The 24,534-nt window shown below is 36.2% G+C and overlaps 4 protein-coding genes across 7 annotated transcripts; 3 read left to right on the top strand and 1 right to left on the bottom strand.

Moving 5' to 3' along the window:
- The first annotated feature begins 4,016 nt into the window (after window positions 1-4,016).
- On the top strand, window positions 4,017-7,777 carry LOC141835649 (uncharacterized). The gene is made up of 6 exons (XM_074723022.1): window positions 4,017-4,206; window positions 4,305-4,385; window positions 4,479-4,575; window positions 4,866-4,954; window positions 7,118-7,229; window positions 7,428-7,777. The coding sequence occupies exons 1-6, from the start codon at window positions 4,162-4,164 to the stop codon at window positions 7,655-7,657; spliced, it is 654 nt and encodes a 217-aa protein (XP_074579123.1). The 5' UTR covers window positions 4,017-4,161; the 3' UTR covers window positions 7,658-7,777.
- A 1,352-nt stretch (window positions 7,778-9,129) lies between these two features.
- LOC141838871 (putative sugar phosphate/phosphate translocator At3g11320) lies at window positions 9,130-14,512 on the top strand. Its single transcript, XM_074726478.1, has 4 exons — window positions 9,130-9,624; window positions 10,084-10,187; window positions 10,377-10,605; window positions 14,032-14,512. Exons 1-4 carry the CDS (start codon window positions 9,160-9,162, stop codon window positions 14,176-14,178), a joined length of 945 nt encoding a protein of 314 aa, XP_074582579.1. The 5' UTR covers window positions 9,130-9,159; the 3' UTR covers window positions 14,179-14,512.
- Window positions 14,513-15,723: 1,211 nt separating this feature from the next.
- LOC141845058 (uncharacterized) lies at window positions 15,724-17,923 on the bottom strand. 4 transcript variants are annotated; one of them, XM_074733092.1, is made up of 3 exons: window positions 17,787-17,923; window positions 17,605-17,662; window positions 15,724-16,639 (listed from the first exon to the last, which is right to left on the bottom strand). In XM_074733092.1, the coding sequence occupies exons 2-3, from the start codon at window positions 17,626-17,628 to the stop codon at window positions 15,881-15,883; spliced, it is 783 nt and encodes a 260-aa protein (XP_074589193.1). In that variant the 5' UTR covers window positions 17,629-17,662; window positions 17,787-17,923; the 3' UTR covers window positions 15,724-15,880. The 4 variants fall into 4 exon arrangements, with proteins under 4 accessions (XP_074589193.1, XP_074589209.1, XP_074589184.1 ...); XM_074733108.1 differs by having other exon boundaries at window positions 15,724-16,618; XM_074733083.1 differs by having other exon boundaries at window positions 17,605-17,659.
- A 2,437-nt stretch (window positions 17,924-20,360) lies between these two features.
- LOC141839945 (selT-like protein) lies at window positions 20,361-23,830 on the top strand. Its single transcript, XM_074727812.1, has 4 exons — window positions 20,361-20,579; window positions 20,660-20,730; window positions 21,655-21,970; window positions 23,560-23,830. Exons 1-4 carry the CDS (start codon window positions 20,403-20,405, stop codon window positions 23,674-23,676), a joined length of 681 nt encoding a protein of 226 aa, XP_074583913.1. The 5' UTR covers window positions 20,361-20,402; the 3' UTR covers window positions 23,677-23,830.
- The last annotated feature ends 704 nt before the right edge of the window (window positions 23,831-24,534 follow it).

The following is a 24,534-nucleotide window of genomic DNA, read 5'->3' as shown; positions in this document are numbered from 1 at the left end:
TGCCGAGCCGAAGTGGCAGAAGTGGGCTGCCGAGCCGAACTGAAGGGGGAGGTTCTGGGCTACCGAGTGGGCTGAACACCGAATGGGCCGAGTGGGCCTAATCCTAGATGGGGGGCTATAACACCCATAACAATTTAAAATCAGCTCCTTGACTTTATTCTCTCATCGAAACTTCACGATACATTCTTTATTATCATGGATTCTTATAGTAGAAAAATCATGGTTTAATAAAATTTACCTAAAGTGTGATTTTAAAGTGAAATCCTAATTTATTTTTTGATTGTTAATTCAATTTTTAGATAATTATGGTTAAAATTTTTTAATTTTAGTTAATTAATTGAGTTGTGTTATATTTTAAATATGTTAAAGAAAATAGTTTGAGAGATAATTATCAATTCAATTAAAATTAAGGGTAAAAGTTAAAATTTTTAAATTTAAATTTATTTTTAACTCCTCAAATTTAAATTTTATATTTTTAGAGTGTGAAATCGACCTACATATTTTTAAAATTGTTAATTTATATTTTTAAGTATTTTTAAATTTCATAAGTTAGGATAATTCTATTTTAAAAGAGTTGATGCAAATATACTTTTTTTAATTATTATATATATAGTTATGAAATGAAATAAGATGTAAATTTTAAAATTTTAAAAAAATATAATTTGAATTCATCCCTTTTAACACCATGGCGCACTACTCTTTGGATACATCTACACAGAAATATCTCCACTCCTATAATTTTTCATTCCCATTGCGGATATTTCCATTTCTCTTTATGTAAGAGGAATATTTATTTAATATTATTCTATACTAAAATTTATTCGTTATAACTTTCTCTTCTTAAAAAAATAATAAAGTAAAAAATATTTAAATATTGAGAAACAGAAAGGCATCATGAATTGTTTTCTTAATTAACCAAATGACCGAACGTTTCTGAATGGCACATGGGACTTAATTGGAATGGGACTTAATTGGAATGAGTTGTGATCGACGAGGCATCGAATTTCTTGGTAATGCAGATAAAATCAAAAAAGGTGAAGCTTTTTGTACGATAATATATATATATATATATAAATATTGAATCATATGATTTTTGTTCCCGAAACATAGCTGAGTTGGTTACGACGTAGCAGACTTACAGAAGAGGATAAGGGTTCAAATCCATACCCTCCTGTGCCGCTAAGCCTCTGTTTGGATCGGGTGAGGGACGGTTCATTAATGGAAGGGGAAGGGAGGGAAAGGGAGGGAAAGGGAAGGGAAGGGAGGAGAAGAAAAGTAATTTTGTTTGGGAGGAAATGAAAGTCCAAAGGGAAGGAAATGGGAGTTAAAGATATAAAATGTCAAAAATCTCCTCGATTCCATCTCCTTCCTCCTCCTCCTCTTCGACCTCCGCCGTCCCGCAGCCGCCTCTTCCCCTCCGCCGCACCAGCGGATTCCCTCGCTGCCAGCTCCCACGACGTCAGCGGAGGCGACGCGGTCGTCCTCGAGCCCCGCCGTCGGTGGCCGGTTGCTAGTGGCCTCGCACCTCCGATCTCGCAGTGCCGGTGATCCGCCTTTCCTACGGAGACCGATCCCTCCCGCAGGTCAGTTGCCTATATAATTTAACCAAACTATATAGAAAGAAGGTCTTCCTCAGAGAACTTCAGCAAAGTCTAGATGCAAGACAGAACATGCGCGCCGTCTCCAATTGCAAAAAGGTCTGCGCAGAGCGCGAGGAAGGTCTCCAATTGCAAAAAGGTCTGCGCAGAGCGCGAGGAAGCCCACAGAAAGGCGCACACCCCTACCACCATGGACACAACCGCAGTACGGCGACAAAGCCTAGCGTAACCGGCGAAGTTGCGGCGGTGCATGACGGCGCCAGCGGCGCCGGAGGCGGAGAGGACGAGCGCGAGCACTAATGTGTAGAAGGCAGCGGGTTGGCCCCGGAAGAGCACCCCGCAGGCTGATCCTCCGATGACGTAGCTCTTGAACACCATAGAAATGAGGAAGGGGATGGGTAAAATTGGAATAAACATGTTCAATATTTATTTCCCCTTCCTTACACCCCGATTTGGGGTGTAAGAAAATCTGTTTATTCATGAGCACGGAAGGGGAAGCTTTCCCCTTCTTTCCCCTTCCCTTCCTTATCTCACCTCATCCCAAGCACTAATTTTTTTTCCCCTTCCTTACCTTTCCCTCCCCTTCCCTCACCCCCTCCCAAACAGAGCGTAAGGTGACGGATTCTAGTGATTTAGTATGACCGCTAAGATGATGAATTCTAGTGATTTAGTATTTATAGCTTTGGTGATGGCTCTTATAAAATATGATTTTAGACTCATCGCCTACGAATGTTTGACTATTATTTTTGCACTTACTTTTTTCCGAAAAAAAAACGCCTCAATTTTGTTTAGCGAAAGAATTTATATTAAAAAATGACAATTTTAAAAATACTCAAAACCCACACTTAACTTTTATATTTGCTAAAAAAATAGATGTATTTTTTAAAATACCCTTTTTTCTCCTGGCAAAAAATAGTGAAAAAAATACAATTATAAAAAGAAACTCGATTTTTTTTTTAACGAAACTGAGAGCATATGTTTTTTTAACCAAATCGGTAATTATATTTTAATCTAATTAACCAAATTGGATTTGTGGCACCGAAATGTGACGGTGGTCGACGCCAAGTCGGCAGATGGACTTTTAGATGTCTTTAAATAAAGATAAAACAGGAGAATGTGGGCTCCGGGACCCATGTACATACCTCCCACACCCCCCGAAAGGGCACCTGGACCCTACCCATCGATAGATAATGAGATGGATCCATATCATCCCATCACGGTGGATATTGTGTATATTTATACTCCCCCGATCGCTTCTCACGCTTATCCTTGCTGTCCATGTGCCGTCGACACTTGAATTTATTTAGATTCAGCTGTAGCAGAAGGTGGACATGAAGTATAGATTTATTGACGTGAAGTATAGATTTTTAAAAGATAATGATTTATATAGTTGATTTTGTTTAATGTCTGTGCATCTTTAAAAAATCTCTTTTTATATCTGTGGGACTAATTATAGAGGAGTTGTTGAGATAGCAAATTTAAAAATATATTTAGACTCATCCTCAAATCATAATCTAGTTGATCACCACGTGATAGATTTATATATTTGAGTAAGAGCTGAATTCTGATGAAATTATGAAAAATATCCTTTCATGTGGAGACTAATTTTGATTTCCTGATTTACTCTCTCTCAATAATAAGAGGCATGATAGATTTGTTGAAATAGATACAAATAAATTCACAAGAATGATGATTGAATTGCCCTTTCATTTAAGAGTCTATTTAATACTTAATTTATTTATCTATATTTTACTGTAGGGTTGATAATATTGGATCACTTGAATGAGTAAAATCATCTTTTATTGGATTGAATATATTTCAGGTGGCTTTTAGACATAATCAAATTAGTTTCGAGTGATAGAATTATTATAATAAATAAAAATCAATTGATTTAATGTTCTCCCTTATACCGTTCGGGGGCCGACGATCGTGTGCGGCCGCTAAAGTGACAGATCCCACCTTTTGCAAAAGAAGAGGTATTATGATTTATCTCTTTTCATCGCGGGGCCGACGACAAAGGACGTCAGCGGTGAATGTAATCAAATGGATAATAATCGGGCATAATTGATAGTGTTTATGTATTATCATCCCTAATAATTTAATGATCTAAAACATCTTTCTGTTCTATTTATTTTATTGCATTCTATTGTCTTCTTTATTTTATTTTTTAAATTTATTCGCAACTTTTTTTTACCATTAAAAAAATCTTGGACAGGAGATACTTTTTTAATTTTTGTTTTTAAAAATTAAATTTAAACACTAAAAAACAAGTATTTAGAATCCAACTGTTTAATATATTTAAATTTATTAAAGGTGAATGATAATATATTAAAATTATTATTATTATAAAAAAAGAGAGACAACTTTCGGGTATTTAAGCCCTACACTGTAATTTACCATATGGCTTCGATATTTCGTTGGACGGGCGACGCAAATGCTGGCGAGGGACGGCCACCAGACGGGCGATCAATCAGCCGCGCCTCAGCCATAGCTAATCACCGCCGGCAGGTAACAGGGAGTCCTTCCGCGGGTTCTCCACTGCCGATAAGTAACAGGGACTCTCATGGGCGCCTCCGAGTCCCTCCTTTCCAAGCAACAGCTGCAACAAGTTACTCCGATTCAGAACCCTATATCCTTTATCTTCGATTTTTTATGTTGATTTATATACTTGATTTTGTTTCAATTTCTCCTTTTTCATATTCGCAGCCGATCGATGAAATCACCACCGTTTCTGAGAGGACCGAGAGCGTAGATCCCCTTCTGGAGCGCGTCAGGGCCCTCAAGATCGTAGGACTACTCTTCCTCCGTACTCGCTTCTCGTTCTTATTTTTTTTGAAAACTCAATCTTATTCATATTCTTGTTGATTTTGATTGTTGCAGACGCCGCCGCTGCTTAACTCGCCGCCTCCGACGGAATCCAGCTTATCCGATATTCTTGTCAGGAAACCCTCGTCATCGTCTTCCGCACCTATTTCAGGTGATCTTTGTTTCTTTCCTCTGTTAAGATTGGATATAATTTTCTATCCTCTTTGCCTATTCACGGTCGAAGAAAGATTGCAGCTTTGATTAGATTGTATGGTTTGCTGAACGCTCCTAACAATGTTGCGGACAAGAGATTTTGTTTTCTAGTTAATTTTCATTATAAAAGTGCTCAGGCATCATAACAATGTTGCTGTATTTGTATTTAGATATGAATAATTTTCATCTCTCTTAGTCAAATTTTCACCATTGTTATTGCTGGATGCTTACCTGGTTTCTTCATATTAGGCACTTTGAATCCGAAGGTTCTGATGGAGCTCTTCTCTGTGTACCGTGAGTGGCAGGAAGAGAAGACCAGTAAAATAAGCAAGAAGCAGGTATTATTCTGTCTAATGTAACTATTTTAATTATTAAATTGTGTTGTACTATGCATTCCAAGATTTATCTTGTCCTGCATTGTACTATTTCTTCCAGACTCGAAGACTTGTGGAAGCTTCTACTGGTTTAACCTGATAAATGGGTGTAAACGCATTGTTGAGTTAACTGAGTATTCTGCGCGAAGAAGAATTACACTTATCCTTTGGATTAACTTCAATAGATTATGGATGAATATCGAGTTCTAGAAGTCGTTTCATCTGTGAATTGCAACAGAGCAACATTGCTGATGGAACACAATAGTTGTGTGAGAAATCAATCAATGCTAGTTGATATGTGATCTGTGGATCTCTAGATTTTTTCTGAATGGTGTTTGCCTATGTTGGTTGTTATTGTCTTTTGATAGATAGGTCTAGGATTTGAAAATATTTCCTGTTTTAAATTGATATGATCCCTTATATACATTATAATTATGTTTCTATGTTAGATATAGATCACAATCGTTAGAGCAAGTTGCAATGTATTATGTAGCAATTTGTAAAAAAATATTTTTTCTGAGATACTTATAATATCCTCTCGTATACATTACATTTCTATTAGTTATATATCACTGTAGGCTGTAGCCAGAGCAAGTTTCTTTTTAGTGTAGCAAGTTGTTAGGAAATTTTTTGAGTGTGATACTGATACTTTTACTATGATTAATTGATAATACTTCATGTTGATAGAATCATAGAAGAATGATTAGATTCAAGGCATAAAAGTGACAACAAGAAAATGGAATCACATTTGATCATGCAATTGCAAAGAATATATACTAGGCCTGTGAGAATTGTGTAATAGTGCAGCAATATATTTGAAAATGAATTTGGTTACAGAGGACATTAACTAGAATATGTTGAATAGAATCTTGCTATGGCCTGGACTGTAGCTTTCCTTTGGCAGAGTATGCAGAATTTCCATAATAGACATAATTATAGTTCCTACCACTCAGATTACAATTATTAGGAATCACTGTTAATGAGCTGTTGCTCAACTGAGATTGTTTGACCTGGCTTATTGGATAAGTGCTGAAGAGTACCATGTTTTGTGCTGGACGGATAGTCAGACAAAATTCCAGTTATTATTCACATGGGAGTATTCTTAGTTTAGTTTGTTATCCTTCATTATTGGTGAAAATGTATCTTCTAGCATCTTATTTTACCAGTTTTAGTGTGTTACCAACAGCCATTCATTTTAATTTGGATGACATACTTTTTATGAGCACATTAGATTCTGAAACTATGATTTTTTTTTTCTAAATCACAATTTGTCAATTACTGGCTTTTTCAGGAAGACGTGTTTTTGAGAGAATGGTTTCGTCTAGTGAACTATCTCATAACTTCATTTTCAACCATTAACTTCTTGTACCAGCTATACAACATGAGGATAAACTGACCCATACTCATTCCAATGAACATCTCATCAAATTTTGCCATGTAAAGCTGATCACATTTAAACATTGGACCTGTTGTGGGTAAAAATACCCAATATCTTAGTGAACCATTGGGATGTAGAAACGTGTCAACCATGAGTAACTGCCAGTGTGAATATGGCTGTGTCCTGTGTATTCAGGATATAGTGAATGGGGAAATAACCATGTATGCTTGAACTAGAGAGTAGTTTAAGTGTCAGGAGTGGATAGGTTGATCCACCTGGAGACTCTAACCATGTGTAGCTTTGCCATTGAATGGATCCTCACTCTAAGGCCTCTGAAAGGGAGCGAGATGCAATGGAGCCAGATGCACTGTTGTTGGGGCTTTACAGGTGAACTGCTTCGATCCAGGCCCCACTTCAATCAAATTCCATGTAGCTCATCCAAGTTGACTCGACCTTGATTCTCAATCCAGTCAAACTTCTTTTACTTAAGTCTATGCTGGGCAATTTGTCGTAATGGAGGTCAGAGCTAGTTTAGATAGTCATCAGACTTCTTGTTTGTTGTAATTTGCCTATCATAGACCAATCATTAAAAAGTAATTCAAGGTTCCCTTTTTCATGTCTTGGTACAATAAATTTGAAAATAAATGCCAACGATAACTAAGTAGAATTGTACTGCATTGAGTAGTAGTTGATACCTACAGTTTTCCTCGATTGCCATAATTTCTCCTATTACAAATGAAATGCTGCAGGAAGAGATCGAAAACAAGATTGATACTGCAGATGCTTTGGCAATTAAGCTTCTTCAGCGCTTCAATTATTCAGTTTCTGCCATGAGATCAACTGCTAACAGTCTGGCTGAAGGTTACTTTCTCCACTTCCTATTTTCTTATTGACAAAGAATTAAACAATTAGATTCTCAAGCGGTTGATATTTTCTTTTTCACAGTTATGCTGAAAAGTTGTTCACTGTTCACTTTTTCACAGTTAAGCATGCAGAAAAGTATTTTTTCCATTTGAAATGATTAATTGATTTTTTTTGACATTTTGGTCAATGTTGCAGTGAATCAATTACAAGTAGATGTTGGTGAACTCAAAGGCAGGCTTACTGAAGTGATAAGCAACTGTGATGCTCTATGCAAGAGAATTGCGACAGAAGGGCCTGAATCGCTCAGGTCTTCTGTGACTTCATTCTCCACCAGCAACTTGGAAACACAGACCAATTATTCTTTGAGCAAGAGTTCTCAAACAAGCGAGCGGCAGTTTGCCTCGGATTTTATGAAACCTTCCTAAAATTTTAACATGTTCTTTGATCATACAGCTAGCTGGCCATTATTGTAGACATAATGGAGTATATGCCATATATATCATAAACATTGTTGTCATAATGCATGTTGAGTTCATGCCGCATCTGTATTTATGACTTCAGACCAACAAATCCGTGAAAAATATTTCAGATTATTGTATCAAAAATCTATAAATATGAAAAGCTAATTTATGTAATATATATGTGTCCGTTGAGATGCACATATCTTTTTCAGATGATTGCTTTAGATCATTCTTCTTCTCATTCGACTCGCCGTGATTGTTCCAAAGGTGATTGATCCTCCTTGTATCTTCCTACAAATAATACCTTAATTTTAACTGCGTACTTTTCAAAGCCCTCTAATTAATCTCCAGCTCTTGTATTCTGATTAATTTTGAAGATGGATTATCTGATCTCATATAGTAGATAAATTCAAAAGTACGTGTGATTTCTTGTTCAGTTGTCAATGTTTTAAAATTTTCATCCTATGGACGAAAATATTTTACAATACATGATAGTTGGGATTTAAATCGTGGAACCTTGAGTAGTTCATTGAATACCATATTGTTGCATCATTGTTGGGGGACAAAGCTTCTTCACACAAACAAAAAATGATAAATTTTAGTTAGTCCCATTGATTATCTTTGGGGTGACTGGGTTGGTCCCACGGAAGTTTTCCATCGGCCACTAGGGTAAATCGGGAAGTACACGCAGTGGTCAGCTCAGACGCCCAACATCCTTTGATTGTGTTCTCCATTTGGAAAAAAATTTTCTACAAATACGTCGTAGCTGAGGATAGAATCGTAGGTACCTAGGTGATAACTGGAATGTCCTACCGTAATACCATTGCCCCAAGTACGAAGCTTTAGGCTTGATGACCCATCACATTTGATGATTTCAAGAAGAAATTTTTTGATAAATAAATTCTGTGATTCTATTTACTATTTAAGCTGATTCATAAGTCATAACCCTAAGTCATATTTGTAATGCTTACAATGATGTTTTATTTTTAATTATAAACGTGAGAGCCCAAGTATACTTTTTTAACTACGAATGCAAAAAATACAATAGTAAAGATTCTGCGAAAGGTAAAATAAAATACTCATTTGAAAAATAAACTCCTGAAGAGTGTAATGAAATTTTCAAATAAAAAGATACAATTTTTTTACTATTTAAAAAAAATAATATTTTGCAAAACATGCTACGAAGCATGTCTCCATTTAGAACTTTTAATTAAAATAAATTTCCATTCTGAAATCGACTGGAGGGCCGCCTTTGTTTCCATTTCCCCCCTTTCGAGCTCTTCCCCCTCTTTCCTGTCGAAGAATCCCTGCATTTCCATTCGGATCCGCTCCATTGTTCCTCCAAATCCCCAAACTCCACTCTTTCTCCCTTCTAATCGACCTCTTGTACTTCCAATCGCCTTCCATTCCCATAAATCGACCCCCGGCAAGAGGCGGCATCGGTCTCGGCGGCGGCAAGGAGGAGGATGAGCGCCAAGGGCAACTGGTCGCCGTTGGCTAGCGGCCGGTTCTTTACCTTCACGCTGGTGGCGTCGTGGTACGCCTCCAACATCGGGGTGCTCCTCCTCAACAAATACCTTCTCAGCAACTACGGCTTCAGGTACCCCATCTTCCTCACGATGTGTCACATGGCGGCGTGTTCGTTGCTTAGCTACGTCGCTATCGCCTGGCTGAGGGTGGCGCCGATGCAGACCGTGCGGTCGCGGCTGCAGCTGGTGAAGATCGCGGCGCTCAGCCTCGTCTTCTGCGGCTCGGTTGTTAGCGGGAATGTGTCCCTCAAGTACCTTCCGGTGTCGTTCAATCAGGCGGTGGGAGCAACCACGCCCTTCTTCACCGCCGTGTTCGCGTATATTATGACCGTGAAGAGAGAGTCCTGGATCACCTACATTACTCTTATTCCGGTCGTCTCTGGCGTCATCATTGCCAGCGGGGTACGTTTGCCCCAAAATTTTATCCTCTTGGATTAGTAGATCCATTGTAATCACGTTGAGTGTCATGTCTTGGTTGCTCGATATTGCCTCTATTATTATTCTGGAAGGCGAAATCATTGGGGAAGAAATGCAAAGCATGCTTTTTATTTGCTTGCAATATCATTCTTCATAAATTATTTAATTATCATATTAGCTCCTGTTAACTTCTCAATGAACATTCTATCCTGATAAGTATTAATTGAGTTTCTGAAAGACATTTTTTTGCCTTGTACGGGGCTCAACTTTTTGTTTCAAAGTGCTAATTTTGATAATTGTGCCTTATCTTGATATTGCCAGAGGTCAAATTGTCATCTACTTTCAAAACTTATTTGATGAGAAATTAACCATGTTCGATACTGGTTATTTGATTCTAGAATTGGGATATAATGATAAGTTTTATGTTTTTTTTTAACATTTCAGGGAGAACCAAGTTTCCATTTGTTTGGCTTTCTCATGTGCATAGGTGCAACTGCTGCAAGAGCACTTAAATCAGTGTTGCAAGGGATATTGTTGTCATCTGAAGGGTAATATTTATTTATTTTGAATTGTATATCCACTTGTTTCTTTTGCAAATATCCTTTTTGACAAGATTATTAATTTTTTTTCCAATTTATTCTAGGATATTTATTTTCTTGTTTTTCTGGTAAACTATGACAGTTTTTTTTTCTTTCATAAACACAGTACTGAATACTTTCATTTGTCTTTCTCATCAGGGAAAAACTAAATTCAATGAATCTTCTCCTGTATATGGCTCCAATAGCAGTTGTTTTATTACTCCCTGCTGCTATAATCATGGAGGAGAATGTGGTTGGCATCACATTGGCACTTGCTAGAAAAGATATCAGAATTATATGGTACCTATTGCTGAATTCTTCTCTTGCCTATTTTGTGAATTTGACCAACTTCTTGGTGACCAAACATACGAGCGCTTTGACTCTCCAGGTAGGCTCTATGGTGATGTCATTTAGTTCTATTTTATCATAGACTTCAAAAGATTTTTTAAACTATAGAAAAGAAATTTATATTCTATTCATTCTTAGACATTCCCTGGCTCCCAAAAATTAGTCTATTGGTGTTATGAATTCTCTTATTATGTATATGATTTACAGAATTTGAAGCCTTAGTTATTAATTTTAAATTACTCTTTTCTAGATGTTCTTGTCCAGAAGTGTAATTGAAAGGTTATTCCATTTTTATCTCTTCACTTCCTTTTTTTAAAAAAAAAAAAATCTGCTGATTTTGGCTACAATTGCAACAAAGTATATTGTTGGAACCAATCTTTACTAGCATATTTGAAGAACATAAATTAGTTGGCCACACTAGAAGCAAATATAATGACTAGATGAAAATCCAATAGCATTTTCCCAATCACAAGGCCACTTGTCGATAGTATAAGAAGACATGATCTTATTTGGAGTGGTTAGTCACCTTCCAGATAAGTTGACTAAGAGAGCTCTGCAAACAACACTTGACAGAGATCTGGTACTCTAAAGCAACACTTGCATCAAACTATAATTTGGTCTACTAAATTATTCAATAAAGTTTTTAGAATAAGAATATGTTTGAAGAATCACTGAAAAAGTTTTGTATACTATTTTGTAAGGATCAAGGTGACATATAAGAATAGATTTGATTGATAATGTAATAATAATAGAAGGATAAGAGTCACATTGGGTAATAATGATTAAGAAAAGAATAAAAGATAAAATGACAATATGTAAAATTTTATTTAGTTTAATGTTCCAAAGATTAACTAGAAATGCTATTTATTTAGTATGACAATTAAAAGAGAAATATGGAGAAATGAAAGATTAACTAGAAATGTTATTTGTATTTGATTTTGAGAAATATAGAAGATAAGAATGATTTGTATTTGATTTTGACTTAGGTAGAATCCCTAGCCAGTTATATAGTGGGTTTAGACAAGGGAAATCTGATTATTAATATGATAAAGAATATGTATGTTAATGTAGTTAGCGGTTTTGTAATTATTGTTTGCATAAACAAATACAACAACAACAACAACAACCAAGATTTTCTTAAAACAATATGTTTGTATCATGTGCAGCTTCAAGACCTTTCTTTTTTAGCATTTTTTTTGCTTTGATATTAGATAACCTGATTAATCATATTCAAGATAATTCATCAATATATATATCAAATTCCAATTGATATTGTTCTATTGATGATATCTTAAATCTAATAAACTTGAACCTTGGACTGTCTGTAAAGCTTTCAGAAACTAAAGATTTTCAGATATGGAGAATTTAAACTGAAATTTTGGAATGTATCTTTGATAATAAGAAAATAAATGAGTGAATAATTAAGATTAATAAATAAAAGAATCTTTGAACTAATAATTTTAGATGTCCTACATATGTTATTCAAGAGGAGATATGAATAAATACAGTATTAATAGGATTAAAGATTAAATGCTCAAGATAAGAAAGAGCTTATAGACTCTTGTATTACACCATTTAGGCTAAAATGAAATTTTGTCACCCTAAAATATGACACAACTCATACTTATGGGTCATTGTGATGTGTAGATAAAAAGGCACCACATATAAAGAATTAGTGTAACAAAGATAAGATGGATATGTGGGATTACTAAAAAAAAATAAAGTCAAAGATGTTACCAGTCCAAAGTAATTAGTTGTACTTCAATGGGTGATACAAATGAGAGAATAGCATGAGATGACATGTCATGTTCATAGAGAATCAGTATAGTTGGACAAGTTCAATTGATTGGAATTGAAGGTTTACAATTTGTTTTAGGAAATACAAAAGGCATAGTGGTCTCTAAACAAAATTTGTCATTTTCAAGTTCAAAATGTTAAACTAAACCAAAATGGCATATAGAATTTTATTCTTTTTAGTTTAGTGTTTCAAGCCATTTAGGTTACTTTAATGGATAACTAACAGAGAAGAGAGGTAAGTAAGTAACACTGCAATGTATATAAGTGATCCATGATTACCGTGCAAATTTGTGACCTTTTCTCTATCCCTCCCTTTCCTCTCCTATCACTGCACCCAAGTAACGAAGCATTAGTGATCACCCTTTGAGTGAGACACTAAAATGGGAGAATGAAGATTATCTAATGATGCTTTCTTCAAGTCAGTTGAACTACTGTTTGCTTTTTAGTGTTTAAATTAACTTTATCATCTTAAAGGGTTGGAGTCATTTTATCATTGTCAATTTTATGAGAATATTTTGGGTAGTTGGAACTTAGAACTTGGAAGCCAATTAGCATGTTCAAATATGTCAGCTGGGATAGTTTGCACGAGATTTATGCAATGATATGATCATTCTTGTCTCTATTCTCCAGTTTTGTTCCTGTCAATGGGCATGTTTCGGCATGCATGAGCATAAACAAAATGGTTCTTCATTAGGCACTTCTATAGTAATACCAAACTATCTAATTTAGATAGCAGTTAGCATTTCTTGTTGGGATATCTTGCTTTGTAATAATTTCCAGCATAAATGAAGTATTTTTAAAGTTCTAGGCAGATGTAATCTGCTGATCTGTTTGATTCGTTAATTAAACAAATAACTTCTTCCAATCTTTAACAGACACATTAATTTAGTAAATGCCTAACTAGCAGCAAACTAGCCTCAAGATTTGCAACTCCTTTTATTAAGGTTTCGATGAGTGCATGCAAATGATATGTGATCAAATTTACAGATGAATGTGGGTTCACTTTTGAAAAAATCATTAATCATATCCATAATGCATGATAATTGGAAAAAGGTTGCCCGTCTAATACATAATAGATAATGATAGATAACAAAATGCAAAGGGAAGTTTCTGAACCTTACTAATAGGCAAAGCATGTCTTGCTCAATCCAAAATCCAATGAAGAAAAGCATACAATATGCTTCGTCTGAAATAAGTTGATCCACTAGTTTTTGCTACAACAAAGTAATGAATTTGGAATTTTATTTTGGATGCTCATTAGCTCTCAAAGCTTTTGTAACTATATCTTATGGTAGGCTAGATCTAACTTTGACCCCTTGATCTTCTGAACCGTCCAATAATTGTTCTATTACAATTATCATATCATTTTGAGCTAGCATTTTGTTGATTCTTTACAGCTAAGATAAATTTCATTAATCATCCTTTTTCTGTCTAGTTAATTTCTGTTTTTAAATTTGATTCAATTAGTAATCTCCCTCGGTTTGGGTGAGCTCATTGAATATTGAAATAATATATAGTTGCATTTTTCATATCCAGGCCACTGGAGGACTCCTCATGTGGGGGCATATGTGGCCACATGGACCACTATAGAGCAAAATTCCGTATAGCTATGCATTCTTTTAACCTTGTAATTATATAGTGGTTAATATCCTGACTTTGGTGATTTCAGGTTCTTGGAAATGCCAAGGGTGCCGTTGCTGTGGTTGTCTCAATTTTAATATTCAAGAATCCAGTAACAGTGACCGGGATGCTTGGTTACACAGTCACAGTAATCGGTGTTATTCTTTACAGCGAAGTGAAGAAACGCAACAAGTGATTCCTTTAATAATGACGATCAAGTGGGGGTTTTCCCCCTCTCACACAGCCGTCTCATTTGCTTACTGATGTTGGTGGTTGGTTAACTCATATGTGCAGTTCATGCAGCAGCCCGCACATGATTCTTTGTCGCGAAACCCAACAGTAACCTCTTAACATTGAAAGACTAGATAGCGAGTGGCATCTTCATCCTGTGAGTTGCATTCTTTTCTGAATCATTTTGGTAGAGGTTTTGATAAATAGACTCATTTTTTAGGGATCATATTCTCACTTCGGCTCAGTCTTTTAGATTGAATTTTGCTGGTAAGAGATTGATAAACCTGCTTTTTTGTTGTTGTATTCAGTGTAATATGCAAATATTTCTGACATACATCGTAACAAATTTATATTTATATTTGTCCAATTTTTCCAAGTGTCTTTAACTAAGTTAATTTGTATTCTGTTCTTTCTTGTGCTTTGTTACTCTTGCTTTATTTGCTCAACGGTCTGCCTGATTGGCTCATTAGATGCACGAGATTCATCTTATTTAATTTAAAATGATAAGTAATGCGATAATATATAAAAATAAAGTATTTGCATTTTACCTCTTGATTAAATTATGCCTGCTACTATAGGTCATTATTCAACTCCCTGTCACCTCCATATCTTATTCTATGCGGATGGCAGAAAGAGATATTCTCCAAATCTTCACTAAGATTTTGTTGTTGCGCGTGGACACTGCCTGCCTACTTCCTCTGCCTCATTAATGATTTTAGAAAAGCATATGATATGCCGTCGAGTTACATAGTGTATAAAATAATTTAAAGAGGTATTTTCATTCAGAATTAAAAATATTATATTTAAAAGTATTTATTCTTTTAAAAAAACTATTTATGTTAATACTTTTATGCATCATAAACTATCAAATAAGATAGTTTAGATTTTAGTGAATTTAGTTTAGTTAAAATTAGTATTAGTGAACAAATAGGATTTTTTTTTCAATTATATATGTAAACCACTTATATGCCATAATGGAAATGATAATACAGTAAACATGTAATAGCTATCACCTCTCATATCTGTGTTAATTAATATTTAGTTCTCAGTATTAATTTGCGTGAAGATAACATATAAATTATTGATTATTAGGAGAATTTTTTGGAAATTGCAACTCTAGTTTCCTTTTCCAAATCACTACAAAATCAACACGACGTACGTACTTTATATAAATATATTAAACTTTAATTTCGTACAGAGGACGTTATAAACATATATATGCATATATCTTATTGGAGGTCACATGGAATATTTTATCTAATCATGTGCAATTATACTTGATTGAAAAAATGCACTTCAAGTTATATCAACACATCGTGCCCATCTTTAGAAAGATGCTGTTACATACATTAATATCATCATGCAAATATTATTTTATAATTCTTATTTCATTAAGTCATTTGAAGTAATGTTCTACATAATAATGCAAATAACTGATAATAATATCCTATTTATGATCAATATTTCATTTATGGAATTCGCTTCACCAAAAGCTTAATTAATTGTGCTACTACATAATTGACAGAGAATATTAATCAATCTCCACACCCCGCAACATCATCCTTAATACAAAGATCATCATTACACAAGACTAAAAACATGTATCAAAGAAGAAAAATTAAACAAAAAAACTTCTTCCTTTTGTTTCCTCGTAATTTTTTTTCAATTCAGAAGAAAGAATAAGCATCTCCGAGTGCTGGAAAGGGCATATCCATTCTTGTTCCTTCCATCAACGAGCCATTCATCACGAGTCCTTGCCACGAACTATTAGGCTCCCTAACTCTGTCCTCCAACGACGCTCTCTCGTGAACTCCTCCCTCAAAGGACATTAATGGCCCCTCCTGCTCTGCTCCAAAGTAGAGGTTGCTGTTTGGAACAATGCCGCTCAAAGCTTGACCCGTCGAAGAGGAAGCTGCGGCACTCGTCAAGATGTCAAGAAAGCTAGGGTTTGTCGCGGTAGCAGTATTAGCCGTTGCATGCCCTAGAAGAAAGATATTATCAGTGAAGGCCATTGCTAGGTTATTGCAAACGGGAGGAATGCTCAAGGGCAGCGGAGCAGTGAAGGAGTGGGCGGCTTTATTAGCGTTGGCGTTGAGGTCTGACGACGACGACGAAGACAACGATGACTTGCTGATTTTTGAGAAGGAGGAGGAGGAGGATCTTTTGTTCTTCCGACAGCCACCTCCGACGGGGACATTCCTAAGGGAGCCCCCCTGCGTCCAGTACCTCCTGCAACCCTTGCAGAAGTATCGCGGCTGCGAGAGGCTGTAGTTGTTGTAGTAGCAAAATTTGGTGTTGGTGGAGGCGCAGCGAGGGCACTTGAGGGCCTGTTCAGCCTGAGGCCTTGGCTTCCTCTCTTGCTGCTGGTTCCTATGGTTCACCACAGCTCCTTGCGGTTGCTGGTACTGCAGGTTCCCATTAATAGGCTACAGTAAGAGTTTTCATTCATATCAAATTGTCTAAACACACATACACACACACACACACACACAAAAACTAAATATAGAAAACTTTGATTCAGAGAGTGGAAGGGAGACAATATACAGTTGCGAATGGTACGGAAAGATGAGGATTAGGAGCTAGCTTTAATTTAGAGAGAGTGGAAGGGAGGGAAACTATGTATATATTATGGTGGATGTCAGCCTTTGCAAAAGCTGCCCTACAGTTTGAGGCATGCATGGATAATGGACCTCTTTTAATTTCTTAATTCTTGTTGGTGCATGATGAATATATGTGTATGGTATTAATCTTGATTAAAACAGAAACAACATTTCTGCAGAGATCAAATTGGAAGTTGAACATGAGTAGCATAGAGAAAGTTTAGTTTTTTTTTTTCGATAGAAAAGATAATTGTAGTCTTTCATTTCCATATAACTTTTTAAAGGTTTGTTTAATATATTTATATGTAATCTTTTCCTAATTAACCATATGAATTTAAGATTATGAGATATGGATGAGGAGTGGTAAATCATAATTTGGCACCAAGAATAAGCAAAGGAAAAAAAAAAACAAAGGAAAAACAAGCATTTAGCCATGAAACTAATAAAACTTTGCTGTTGAAGCAAGAAAACTAAAGGACCTTAATTAGCACGATCAAACTTTGCAGTCTAAGCAAGAAAACCTAACTCTAAGTATTCAGTGAAAAAGCAGGCTTCTTAACCCTAAAACTGATCAGGCTTTGCAGTTGAAACAAGAAACCTAAAAAGCCTATGAACAAGCACCCGAAAGAAGAAAGGATTTATATAATTCCATGAGTTAGAAAATAAATCTTGAAATGACCAGCCATCTTCAGGTAGATCAAACTCAAGATCTCAACAAATTTTTAACTAATTAATTAAGAAAATTAAATTGTTGATTCCAATCACAAAAGATGGTAATAAGAGATAAATACCAGGAGACTGTGAGGAACTTCCATTCACACTAGCTAGAAGAAGAGCTGAATTAAGCTGCAGATGAGAGAGAGAGAGAGAGATGTGAGAAGATCTGCATACATATAGATGGAAACTAAACGGCAATATCTGATTAATTAATGGAAAATTGAAATCGACACTGATGATTAGGTTGAGGACGTACGTAGGAAATAGAAGAACACTGCTATATAGCTGCTGCTGTATCTGAATTCTAACGGCGTGCACGCTGAGACAGAAAAAGCAAGAGAGAAGGAAGATTTCAAGTTCTTCAAACAGATCACGAGGAGACAGAGAGGTAGCTAGGGATCAGGGAGGAAGGAAAGAAGGAAAGAAGATGAGAGCGAGGGTTAGTGATGGGGTGGGTCCCATACGTGGAAGGTGGTGGATTGTAGAGCAGCAGTGACGTCGGGCCCACAACCACGCAGTAACGATGATGATGGCGGTGGTGTTCTCGCATGTCCATGGCGATTCGTTATGTCTCTCTCAGCCCTTAGCTTGTACATATACGGAGCAATAGATCAAGCACGTTAGTGATTTTAGGTCATCATCGCTTTTACTCTGATTTCAAATTCAGAATGGCACGAACAGGATTGCTCACATATCACAGGAAGGTTATAAAGTTTTAGCTCAATCCTATTTTTTGCTGGTCCATTCGATTCGGCGCGTCTCAAGACACCATACCCGAAGTGCGACAGCGACAAGTGTAGAGCAGACTGTGGCATGCAGCAGCAGGAACAGGGGAAGTTTGTTTGACCACAGTGGAATATGAGACGGTACTGCTCGACGCGCCACCACAATAATGCGCCTGCATGCGTTGTCCCCCTTTTCCGATCTCGTCGAAGCCGTTCCTTGTTGCTGTCCGTTGTGTGTGCGTGTGCGCGGGCGCGCACGGTTGGTGCATGCTCGGGACAAATAATGAACGAACGCAGCACGTACGGTGGTGCATGGCTGGCGAGTGTTGGTGCCGCTGCGTGATCTGTTATCTTCCTGAACCACTAGCGATAGAGATGCCCATGCATGCAGACCTTTTCCGTTCTTTGACTGGTTAACAAGGACCCAGTCACTGCTTGCATTGTACCTTCCTCCTTTTTCTCCTTCAGAAGAGATAGAGGCATTCGATCATGGCGAACTGTTGCAAACCAAGTGAGGGTAATAGTGGAACACAGAGTGGCATGGAATGTTAACTTAATGTTCAACAGTGAAGGCTTTTAACGCTGCGCTGACGGAAGGTAGAGAGAAAAGCCACCGCCGGCATGGAACCAGCGGGCGGATCATATCCGGGCTGTATCCGGCCCAAATAAAACGGGCCAGACGGTCAGTGATGGGCCGTGCTTTCGTCCTTCTCCCGGCCGCGGTCGTCCCTCTTCCTCCTCCGTCGCCCTCAAATGCTAACAGCGCTTCCTACATCAGCAAACAAGGCCACCATGTTCTAACTATTCGGGGTGGGTATCACAAATCTCATCTCACAATTGAAATTATATATAAGCTGTACGTTACTACTATCAAATTTTCTCACCTCATACAATCTAGGAACAAAAATGACATCTAAACTTGCCGTTATTATATTATTAATGATAATAGTGAGCTATAATAGTGTGTCGTTGCCATATGACAAGCTTAGTGAGTTGCACTGCATGGGAATATTTACATTATATATCATTTATCACTACTCACAGTCTTTATAAGACGCATGATTCTGTTGCACACTTGCACCTACCAAACAAAAAAGTTGTTTCTTGCATTTGCCATTCTTTTGTGCTATTAAATCTTATTCACACATGATTGCAAAGACATTCCTCTACTCAAGTACTTTCTAAAACATACAAAAATTTCATGTTAATGTCATATGGTTGAAACTAGTTCTTAGTAGTAATGTATATTTGTCTTGGTGTTTTGCTTATAGATATTATATATATATATAGTGCCAAACATGGATCATATGTTTGAGTGGTTATTAGTAAAAAAAATTTTGTCATGCAGAGTGGAATCGTTGTATAGCTCCATGGGCTTCAGTGAATGATTTTATAATCGGATTTTTATGTGGAGTTATCTTGTTTAATGCCAACATATCATTCTTGTTTTCTTCTTCAATTCTTTTGTTTTTAGTCTTTTCATGAAGTATTAAAAGTTTATATTTAGTGCATGTGTCTACTAATGATGTTTATTACCTCCTTATTTCAGGTTTTTGAGTTTGATTTTTCGAATGAAAGCAATTGCCACTATATTGTGGTTTTTAATTTCAATATGGATCTGTTGTGTTGTTTAATGTTTCTGAACAAAAGGCGGATGGCTATTTGAAGATTGTTGAAAACCACGCATGGAGCGCTGCTTAACATATTCAAAATAATCTATATATTCAAAATGAATAATAATAACATATTTATCTACTGCATTAATCATTTAACATAGTTACTAATATTCTTGCTGCAAAAGGTTGGAACCGCCAACCTAGCGGCCCCCCGACCACCCCAGCCCCACAAGTATGAGGGGGAGTAAATCACGGTGAATGCGAAACTGACCAGGGCGTGGTGGCCGAGGAATGAAACATGGCACAGATTGATGTTATCGCAAATGCAATCATGAGACCTCGAACCGCCCACCTCATGCTGCAAGCATCCACGCCCTGACCAGCTGACCCCGCCCGTGGGGGCTTAGTTACTAATATTCTTATTGACATGGAGCGCTGCTTAACATTTCCGTACTTTGAAAATTACCATTTTATCCTCCAAAATTTTTTCTCTATTCTCCCTCCCTCGTCTCGCTCGCGGAATCACAATCGATGGATCGGCTCCAGCTTCTCCTCCTAGGTTTTCCCATCCTCCTCTTCTTCTCCGACGTCGTCAATCTCTTCACCACCCCCCCTCCGCCGCCTCCTCTAAAATCCTCCTCTCGATCCCACCATCACTCGCCTCATCACTCAAATCACCCGATCCCCGATTTTCCCACCAGTCCGCAGGTATCTTTTCCCATCGTAGTCGAACCAAAATAGTCGCGTTCGTCGACTTATTTTCCTGTGCTTTTTCTTAACACTCGCAGAGTCCCCAGATTGGCGGTCTTGGTTATGGCACTAGGGTTGACCTAAAGTTCTGTGTTTCCTGCTCTTACAGGTGATGATTCTTTTCCTTCTATTTGTTATGTTCTGTATGATTGGTTGAATTTTTTTCTCCAATTTAGAACCTTGGAGGTTGTATCATAAAGTGTTTGGCTTTTGACTTAGATTGCGCAATTGTGAAAAGGATAGCTGGATGAGAAAAGATTTAAAATGAAAGTGTTCTTTCAGTCCTGGATTGAGTATTAGATGTTAATAACTAACCTTATCCTTTCTAGTATCCTGTGTAGAGTACTGGAATTTTATTTTATTTTATTTTTCATTTGCCATATATCTATCCTGAATAGTTTGATGCATTTATTACCACTATCAATCAGAAAGTTAGAGTTGGTGTCTGTTGTTTATAGGTTTCAACAAGTGAGAAATGTTGAGTGTTGCTAGACATATATGCCATATCCTCGGTGGTAAGTTTAGAGTATTGTCTTTATGAGTTGGATACATTATTTTAATACCTCGGTGGATCAATCTCGACATAGTAGCTTCACTAGTAATTGGTTCTTGATACCAATCAAAAAGGTTTTTGTAATAATCAAGCATAGCTTTTGGCTACATTTGTTGATATGAACTATTAGCCAAACCAGCAATATTTCACATTATTTTTTATCTATCTTCTTTCACAAAGGATACAACAATATCTTATGTGCTCGAAATTCTCTCTTTATTAGAAAATGCCTTGCTGACTTTGCTTATGAGGGAGGTAAATTTTCTTTTGTGCTTAAAATAACACTCTAGATGTAAGAAAACATTGCTTCTTGTTACTTATCTTCAATCAAAGGATTTCCACTGAGAACCTATCTTTTATGCATAAGATATAATGGTAGGTTGCGCTAGTTATTATATCATTGAATCATCATTTAATCCACAGCAGAATTTGAAATATCCATTTGCAATAAATTCATGATATATACAATATTCTTTTTAGGGGCACTGCAATGACAATGAAGAAAATGCTGGAATCTGTTTTTCCTGGGATTGATGTAGTATTATCGAATTACCCACCGGCATTCCCAAAGCGTTTACTGAGTAAAGTTGTTCCTGTTCTTCAAATAGGAGTTATTGCAGTTATAACAGCAGGTGATCAGATATTCCCTAGACTCGGCATGGCTCCACCTCCGTGGTACTATACTTTGCGTGCTAATAGATTTGGTTCTATGGCATCAACATGGCTACTTGGCAATTTCTTGCAATCATCTCTGCAGAGTTCTGGTGCATTTGAGGTTTATTGTGATGGTGAATTGGTAAGAAATTATTCTGACTGTCCTCTAGAGTGCAGTTGCCTCTCTTGAACCATTTTCTTGCTACTGCATCTTTGTTATCTGTGCATTTGACACCTCACTCAATTTATGATTAATCTTTTATTTTATGTATTTTACATCTTATTGACATATTGCTCAACTTTTTGTGGGTAAAAATTAGACCTGTGCAATCTAGAGAATTGTCTTTGACAATCCCAAACTCTGTGCAATCTAGAGAATTATCTTTGACAATTCCAAACTTTGCGTTTGATCTAAGTGCCTTATTCAGTTATGCTAATTTTTAGGCAACATTAGTTTTTGTGAAGTGATCTTCCTTAAGTATTTGAGACATGAGAAGCAAGAACTATGTTTACACTTTTGGAGGTTTATTATGAATCACCTGAATTGCACACAAATTAGAACTTCTTATTTTATTTATCCAAGTGATCCATGGCATTATTTCAACATTCTTATCTCATCTTGACTTTTTATGTGTTATGATTGGTCATCCACAATCTCACAAAAACAATTCCAACAAAAATATCTCATTTTTATGAGACTCCAAAAGTGTATTTCTATTTGAAATTATCTCTCTCTATTTACTGAAAAATATCTTTATCAATTTCCTTTAGACGCAGTATATATCCAAACTATATAACTTTTATTTGCATAAATTTCTTGTCAATTCAACTTAACTATTGTTCAATTCTTTTCTTCCATTCAACTTAGTCATTTGACTTTTCTTATCATTAGTGCTTTCACTAACTTTGTTTTTCTATTATTAGCAATCATGGAAATATCCTTCTCATTCTTAATTGTGAAGTTGCTATAGAAAATTAATATGTATTTTGAATTCTGTTATACATGCAACTTTTATAGTGTCAATTTTGGATACTATATATATATATATATTTCTTGTTTTCTTCACCATATATTTTTTAATCGTTAATTCATTTTGTTTTGACCTAATACTTTTATACATATACACTACATAAGAAATCAATTCACTTTTGAAGTTACTCATTCACATTTATTTTCAGAGAATTGATTCTAAATTTGTCTTATTTTCCATTTTACTTAGTTGCACGCTTGTCATAATTACCAGAAGCATGTTATTCCCTCATGTTTGTAGTTATCAGGAGCTTGGATTTGCCTAGTTTTCACACTGTCAGATTTTGTTAAGTTGTTTCTTGTCACTTGTATTTTGACTTGTGATCTTTTTGTTTACTCAGTTGTTTCCAAAAAGGCTTTTATGCATTGTTTTGGTGTTTAATAAACAGAAAAGCTTTAGTTTAATTGTTTTGGTGAAACTAAAAAGCATAGCTTAAAAATAGAATTGCCCTCCACAAAAGTCAATTTTGAGTTGAACCTGGACAAAGTAGAAACTACTTGCTGGCTTTCTAATTCATTCCCGGTGATTGTGAAACCTCAAGCTAACCAAATAAACATGATCTTTATGCACAGATCCTCAAGTTATTCATGGACCAATTCATGTACCCGTTTGTCGCTTTGATTCAAGTTATTACCGCTATCATTTCCGGTTCATCTGTACTTGTGCTTTTGCATCCAAACATAACCTTTTAATCTTGCAGGTTTTCTCAAAACTGCAAGAGCAGAGATTCCCCAGCGAGTATGAACTGAGGGAATTAATCGCCAAGAGACTACCCGATTCTTCATCCAGCGCCAATCCGGGAAGAGTCGTACTGTAATGATTCTTTCTTGCATAGGAAACAACCTGTTTGATAAAGGGCCAAAATTGACTACATGGTTGATTCTGACATTGGAAAAACTATTACGCTTCTGACTTTTTACTAGTTTGTTCGGAATGATTGTCATCTTTTATGTGATGTTATGTTTTGTGTTTGTCTTATTGAGCATATCAGGACTAGTTCTACGTTTGATCAGAGCTATTACTGATTCAAATTGAGAGATGAAACCCATGGACAAGGGTCTAACCGAACCTGACCAATTTACGGGGGATAGAAGGCTAATCTGGTCTAGCTCGAGGTGTGATATTTTTCGTTCAAATTAGTCAATTGAAACTAGCTATTTGTGACCCCAGGACTGATTGATCCAACTAATAAAATGTTATCTGAAATAATGCATATTAAAAAAAAAATAGATAAATCCTAGTCAGTCTTATGGACTCACTAAACCTATGGCTATGGTGATTGATTCAGTCCCATGAAAGTTTTTCATCGATCATATTAACTTCTCCTTTGTATATTCATTTCTTTAGCATACACTAACATATTCCTTCTAGGCATCTTTTGATTGTGTTTTCTTCTTCAAATTTTGCTAGATCTAGGAAAATTTTTGCAAATATATTGTACTATTGTTTTCTTTTCTAGGGCTCGCTAGTTCTTCCCTCCTATTTATATTTTACCATTATTTATTTTCACAATCCGGATGTGCTTTTCGCTAAGTCACACTGTTGTACTATTGTCCCGGATAACGCGCATTAAAATGGCAATACAAAGTCTCTTATTTTCCATTCCATTAAGTTTTCGAAGTATCTACTCCCCGGCGTGATGGTCTAAGTGTTTTCAAAGCCTTTACGGGTTACC

Source organism: Curcuma longa, chromosome 1, assembly GCF_044706935.1.
Source record: "Curcuma longa cultivar G26 ecotype Majalengka, Jawa Barat chromosome 1, ITB_CL_G26_1.1, whole genome shotgun sequence".
NCBI lineage: Eukaryota > Viridiplantae > Streptophyta > Magnoliopsida > Zingiberales > Zingiberaceae > Curcuma > Curcuma longa.
Note: the sequence above shows the minus strand (reverse complement) of the source record. Positions and strands in the feature narration are given on the sequence as shown.

Excerpts from the sequence above, each read along its gene's own strand:
- LOC141835649 (XM_074723022.1), top strand. The coding sequence starts at position 4,162 with ATGGGCGCCTCCGAGTCCCTCCTTTCCAAGCAACAGCTGCAACAA. Across the intron at positions 4,207-4,304 it reads CCAAGCAACAGCTGCAACAA|CCGATCGATGAAATCACCAC; the intron begins GTTACTCCGATT and ends TCATATTCGCAG. Across the intron at positions 4,955-7,117 it reads GTAAAATAAGCAAGAAGCAG|GAAGAGATCGAAAACAAGAT; the intron begins GTATTATTCTGT and ends GAAATGCTGCAG.
- LOC141839945 (XM_074727812.1), top strand. The coding sequence starts at position 20,403 with ATGGATCGGCTCCAGCTTCTCCTCCTAGGTTTTCCCATCCTCCTCTTC. Across the intron at positions 20,580-20,659 it reads ATTTTCCCACCAGTCCGCAG|AGTCCCCAGATTGGCGGTCT; the intron begins GTATCTTTTCCC and ends TAACACTCGCAG. Across the intron at positions 20,731-21,654 it reads TGTGTTTCCTGCTCTTACAG|GGGCACTGCAATGACAATGA; the intron begins GTGATGATTCTT and ends TATTCTTTTTAG.
- LOC141845058 (XM_074733092.1), bottom strand. The coding sequence starts at position 17,628 with ATGGAAGTTCCTCACAGTCTCCTG. Across the intron at positions 16,640-17,604 it reads AAGTTCCTCACAGTCTCCTG|CCTATTAATGGGAACCTGCA; the intron begins GTATTTATCTCT and ends CTCTTACTGTAG.
- LOC141838871 (XM_074726478.1), top strand. The coding sequence starts at position 9,160 with ATGAGCGCCAAGGGCAACTGGTCGCCGTTGGCTAGCGGCCGGTTCTTT. Across the intron at positions 9,625-10,083 it reads GCGTCATCATTGCCAGCGGG|GGAGAACCAAGTTTCCATTT; the intron begins GTACGTTTGCCC and ends TTAACATTTCAG. Across the intron at positions 10,188-10,376 it reads ATATTGTTGTCATCTGAAGG|GGAAAAACTAAATTCAATGA; the intron begins GTAATATTTATT and ends CTTTCTCATCAG.